The sequence below is a fragment of the Sinocyclocheilus rhinocerous genome, unplaced genomic scaffold, assembly GCF_001515625.1.
Source record: "Sinocyclocheilus rhinocerous isolate Xijiao unplaced genomic scaffold, SAMN03320098_v1.1 scaffold1609, whole genome shotgun sequence".
NCBI lineage: Eukaryota > Metazoa > Chordata > Actinopteri > Cypriniformes > Cyprinidae > Sinocyclocheilus > Sinocyclocheilus rhinocerous.
Genome location: NW_015633539.1, coordinates 670,430 through 676,948, shown reverse-complemented (window position 1 = coordinate 676,948; position 6,519 = coordinate 670,430). Strand labels below are relative to the sequence as shown.

Here is a 6,519-nt window from a genome sequence, read left to right as displayed (position 1 = left end):
GATTCCAATACGATAAAAAATCCAATATAAAAAAAATTCAGTCAAACATTTATTCTGTCTTTTTACAAAGCATTCTGTTGCAGCTGAATAACACGAGCAAAAATCAGCAGCCTACAGAACACTGCAAGAGGAATTTTGCCGATGCTTTAAATAAAATACCACAGCAAATTATATTATATATTAGATAATATATATTGCGAACGCAGGAATCGTTAAGCAGAATCGAAATGCACGCGTCTTATCGAATACCCGTTTCTTGGAAATTTGGAACCGGTTCTAAAATGGAACCGGCTTTCGATACCCAACCCTAGTTTTCAGACAACATTGCAATAGCCAGTTCAATACAGAAAATGCGTTTAGGATGTTTTAGTAAGCTGATATTAAAGCAGCAAACTAACATTGCTTGTGAGTGTCAGTCTGAACCTAATATCCATCTTCCGTGTTACAGACGTTGAAATAACTGGCATTAACAACAACACAGGTTATGCAGGGTTAGAGAGAAAGAAAAAAACAGACCGGGAACCATTGTTATTCCATAAACCCCCCAGCAGACATCTGTCTCCAGTGTCCCACAGGTGAGCAGGCAGGTGTCAAGCCGAATCCCATCAATAGTGCATTCATTATGTGATCGGGAGGATGGAAGCAAGACAGTGTGACCATGACAGCATAAACATGAAATGGGTGAAAACATGGCAGCCGAAGCAAGCGATAAATAGCGAAACATAAACATCTTGCAATGGCCGGAAGGAGCATGTCAGAATGAAGCTGAAGTACCAGACCCCTTGAGGAAAATATAAACTGAAAGTAGAATGGTAGGCAAAACAGTAGAGGTCGACCGATTTATCTGTTTTGCAATTAATCAGCACTGATAGTTGATTGCTGGAATTATTGGCAAAAATCCATGCCGATAGTTTTTCCGGGCTGCATCAGTTGCTGGAGCTAAACGCTGTCATTAGACAGTACGAGAGCGGCATCTAGAGCTGAATCACTGACACCACGTGCTGTTTGTTTTGACATGACACTGCAGAGCGGGACACTTAAGATGCGCATTTAAAACAGACAACGGAACGGTGTGTATACAGTACACTGTAGAGCATGTTTTCATATCATTACTATGTAATTAATTTGTTGACTAGATGCTGCATTAGTGGAGACAGAAAAGCAGTATGTTTGCTATCAATGCTGAGAGGACGCGAACATTAGCAGCACCTCAAATGGTTAAAACAATGTGACCAAAACACACGTAAGTCCGACCCAAATGTTTAATGTCACGATTGTTACCAACTATTTGCATTAGTTTATATCCAGCTGGTCACATTAATGCATTTGTTAGCCAGCAAAGTTGCAGATTTAAAGCTGTGACGTGAGAAAGCAAGCTGATATGTTGATTCAGCTGACAGAAGTCCTGCCGCGCTGCAGAGCGCCATTCACACAGTTTTCCATTAAATTACATTATATTTGTCCTAAATCATTGTCAGTGTACATAATGACTTCACCCTATGTTGTAAAAATTGTGTATTGTGAAACGTTTGTCTTTCTGTGGCTCTAATAAAGCTTTCTTTCCGTTTTGCTGTTTTTGTTTAAACACTGAACTTCAAACTCATCTGTGCCGCTTTTTAAAATAAACAGTTTTGGACCACCGCTTAAACTGAACGCGACACGTCCGGTGTGTGTGATACCTGCGAGTTCTCCTAGACGCGTCGCTGCGCTTTTTGCCCGGTGTGCGACTGGCATATTTTGTTATTTTGATTAGATAATCATCATGTGTTCTAGAATAGAAGCAGTTAAAGTGTGAGAGTATACATACAATATCCATATGTACTAGTGTTGTCAAAAGACCCGGTACTTCGGTACCAAGTCGGTACTAAAAAAATGAAAACGTTACGGTACCAGGTTTTTTTTAAGTACCGGTGGTACGAGTACCCGGTCAACCCGGTTCTTGATGCGCTATCCGAAAGTCTAGTGTTGTCAAAAGACCCGGTATGTCGGTACCAAGGCGGTACTAAAAAAATGAAAACGTTACGGTACCAGGTTTTTTTTAAGTACCGGTGGTACGAGTACCCGGTCAACCCGGTTCTTGATGCGCTATCCGAAAGGTGCGCAGATGCGCTGTCTTCATAAAAGCACTGAGATGTGGCGACATCAAAAGTTTCTGAAGGAAACGACTGTCTTCAGAATATTATGGATGTCATTTTCATTTCATCTTGCCTGTAATACCTGAGCAGCGTTTGTGAGCGGAGCGCTGTTTTGTGTACAGCTAGTAGTTAATTGTTAGCATAAGCGCGGCTAACGCTAGTATAATGAGCATTAGAATGAAGTTTCTTTATTAATTATTTAATGCTCCGATAACTTTTATTAGGGTAAAAAAACACAGGAGGACATGATGATATTTACTATTTTTACACACCAGAGGCTTTTAAATGAATTGTGAATCTAAAATATGCGTGTTAGAGAATGTACAAATGGTTAACATTGTTTGTGTCATATCAGTCAGCAAAGCAGTTCTGGGCTTTTTTTTCAACTAACTTTTTAAACTTAGTTAGTTGTTATTCTTGGCTGAATAACTCTAGAAGGTTTTCAAAAGCCCTTTAAAATTAAATATGTACACAGTTTGGATTAAATGAAAGTATAGTCAAATTTTTTAATTAGCATGTGTTTTGCTTTGGTACCAAAATTGGTACTGAGAACCGTGGATTTTCACTGGTATTGGTACCGAATACTGAAATTTTGGTACCGTGACAACACTAATATATACAGTATGTGATTTCATGCTATGGTCTTTGTGTAGATATTTAATCTTGTTAGAGTGTGCTAATTTCAACATCTACTAATAGATTTTTTAATTTTGAAGTTGCTTCTGTTAACATTAGTTAATAAGCTAAGAACTAACTTTAATGATCAATATATAATTAATATTTAATATTTATATTTATAATCATTTACAAAGTGTGTTTCAGCACTGTTTTTTTTTTTTACTAGTAGAGCAGAATTTTTGTTTTCGTTCAGTATCCATTTTAAAAACCCATCGGTTGATTAATCGGTATCAGGCCGGTGTGATCCAACCTAGCTATCGGTATCCGTAAAATCCACTATCGGTCGACCTCTAGAAAACATAAATTAAAAAAAGGATAGGAGCGGCAACAGTTTGCAGGCCAGTGGAGGGCAGGTTCGGTCAGGCTGGTTGGCGGTGCTTAACTACCTGTCCTGGACTGTCTCTTTGCCCTCTTAACGGAGCTGGGCTGGCCATTGGTGGGCCTGCTGGAGCCACTCTGGGAGAAGGGGGCGGTCAAGAAGCGAACTCCCAGTCCTGCAGCTGACATCAAAATGGAAGCCATGCCTGGAACGGCCGAAGGCCATGTGGAAACATGCAGGAGGAAGGGAGGAGGAGGAGTGAAGGAAAGGAAGAGTAATGAGCCAAGAGTGGAGAGGCCAACCACAAGTGAGGCATGCTCTGATGAAGTCAAGAAAAATTTAGGGTCCTACTTACTGCGGAGGAAATAATTATATCAGTCCAGCTATAGGTGCTGACTACAATCCCACCTGCTCTTAATATCCATCTAGGATTAAATGAAATAAATCCAGTACACGGAATCCAATGGGCTTCGGACACTAACTGCGATCCAACCATTCAAACCACCTTCAGAGGAGACACAGATCTCACATTGCTCTCACAGAGCCAGACTTTTGGCTTTTGGCTGTCTGGTCCACTTTGACAGGAAGAGACCATCTTCCATTACACCATAATAACAGACCAGCATTAAAAGTAAATGCTTCCTGATGCATCAAGAACAACATTAAAGCAGCACAGGGTTTTAAGCTTTGCCTATTTTAAGGTTTTAAGCTTTGGACCAACACATTTGAAAAAACCTGAACACAAGCATTACATTTTTATGACAGCAAGACTTTTGAAGTTTAACCATTTTGTCTCAAGACCCATGCTGTGAAATGCATCTGGTTGGGGTCAGATGGATCCAAAACAGCCTAATTATACAGTGTTTTCTTAAGACAATTAGCCAACTAGCGATTCAGGCAATCCACCAACAAATCCATTACAAAGATAACTGATCATAATTTTGCACTTCCCTATATACAGGGACAATACCTAAAAATTTTTTTTAAAGGGATAGTTCAGTCATTTACTCCCTCTCATGTGGATACAAACTAGGGCTGCACAATATTTGAAAAAAATGACATTTTGAATTGTTGTTTTTTTGCAATATAAAAAAAATACAAGGATTTTTGAACAGCTATTTAGAAAGAATGAATAATTTTACAGCTAGTGGGGTGATTTTGATGGGAAGTGCATCTGCATGAAAAATAAAAAGAATTTAAAAAATAAGCTGAAATTTTTTTTGAGTGAGAAAACCTTTTAGGGCTGAATGGTTTGGGGAAAACGTAAAAAATCTGGCTGTTCATACTTGGGTTTACTTTTTACTACTCAAAACTCTTTCAGTAACCATTTCCCAGTTTTTATCTCTTTCTACTTTTTCATAGGTTTATCATATAAAGCAATTGTGTCTCTTTCTTCAGAAGACTTTGATTAAACCATTCAATTCATATAGATTCAAAAGTTTTGTTGGAATTGACTTTCAGTGGATGGACAGAAATCAGGTTTCATTAAAAATATCTTCATTTGTTTTTTGAAGATCTTATGGGTTTGAAACAACTTGAGGGTGAGTAAATGATCATAATTATAATTTTTGGGTGAACTATCCCTTTAACATTCAAGTTTTCAAACAACTAACAATTACACAGATGTAGTAACTCTCACAAAATCCAGATCACCCATCTAAACATTTGAGTTTGGATCATCGGTGTCTGCCGTTAATCCTGTCTTGAACGCTACAGTACATAGTTGAGTGTTCAACTATTCACACTACTTGCATATGCGCCATTCATTGTCTATGCAGAAATCAGTGCAGACTCAAAAATTGCGCAAAAACATCAGCGGATTGTGCTTATGATGTTACATCATACACAATGTCCTCGAGATGGGGAGGTCAACTGTCAAGTGAACATGAGCATTACGAAATTCTACAGTTTAAACTCATGTTTGCATTGCTCACTTTATTCAAGACCCACCCAAAATCTCCCCACCTTCAATCTAGTGAAAATTACATTGGAAATGTCTCTTCGTCCCAAATCTGTCATTCTGTTCCCCGAATGCCTCATTCATCTTGGTGCAGCAGCTGTCAGCTACAAGAACAACAGATATCCAGCATCCCCAGACACGCGCCATTAGCTTGAAACTTGTTGAAAGGCGAGCTCTTTTAAAACACACCAACTCAAAACCCACAAACTGGTGACTCAATGAAGCCGCTAATGTCATAAACTGATTGGTGACACAGCCGACGCAAGACAAAAACATCAAGGTGGAACCAATATAAAGCAAAGCTGTTGCATGAATGTACTTGTGACACATTCACTGAAGAATGCCAAAGCTAACTTCACTGACTATCACCGCACTGGGAAACGTTTCTGAGGTTCATACTGACACTCCCAAGAAACCATTCAGCTGCTACTGCAGCATCAAACAGCTTTCTGGGATGAGGAGACGGAGAGCCCAGTGCATCACTGTAAGGATTTTCTCTGGTGTGGCATGTGTGACGGGTGAGTGCTGTACCTGCCAGTGCAGAGTTCACACTACTGGATCCGCTCATGTGTAGAGGGATGGTTGGGATGCTGTGGAGACAGAAACATACACACTTTAATGCATGCAGACATTAATGCATGAGAACAAAAGCATTTCACAATGACTTGCACTCCCATAACAGAAACTGCGTCATGTTCTTTTTATGATACAAAAGAGGGGGAATTCAGTTGGTTGAGATTGCTGTTGACGACCTAATAAAGATAAAATGAAAGCAAGATACTTTCCAAGGGAATTCCCCAGCTTTCTCAAGCTGTCATGGTGTTATTCATGCTATGCCATCTGATATGTCTTTTAAATATACAATACCTTTTCAAAAGTTTAAGGTCAGTAAGATTTTTTTTTTTTTTTGAAAGCAAGAATACTTTTATTCAGCAAAGATGCATTACATTTATCAAAAGTGACAGTAAAGACATTTGTAATGTTTTAGAATATTTCTAACGTTCTTTTTAACTTTCTATTCATCAAAGAATCTCGAAAAAAAAAAAAAAAAGTAAAAACAACCGCATATTAGAATGACTTTTAAAGGATTATGTGACACTGAGTTATGATGCTGAAAATAAATTATATTTTAAAACATTAAATTAGAAATCAGTTATTTTAAACTGTGATAATATTTCACAATATTACCGTTTTACTGTATTTTGATAGGGATGCCCGATACCGATACTGGTATCAGTATTGGGCCCGATACTGGTCTCCTGTACTCGTACTCGTTAAAATGCCCCGATACCAAACGCCGATACCACACAGCATGTGATAAGCGCCATATTCAAACAAAGAAACACCGACAACAGAACAACAGACAGCAGAAAGGAGTTAAGGATGTCTACTACGAAGTATATGTATGCAATGAATATAATGTTAAA

General features: G+C 38.6%; 1 protein-coding gene across 1 annotated transcript in view; it reads right to left on the bottom strand.

The window, feature by feature from the left end:
* Positions 1 to 6,519, bottom strand: part of LOC107744330 (probable E3 ubiquitin-protein ligase DTX2) — a 19,422-nt gene that overhangs the window by 5,456 nt on the left and 7,447 nt on the right. The window contains exon 3 of the mRNA XM_016557910.1: positions 5,624 to 5,682. Coding sequence (XP_016413396.1) covers positions 5,624 to 5,682 — 59 coding nt within the window. The remainder of the gene's footprint in view (positions 1 to 5,623; positions 5,683 to 6,519) is intronic.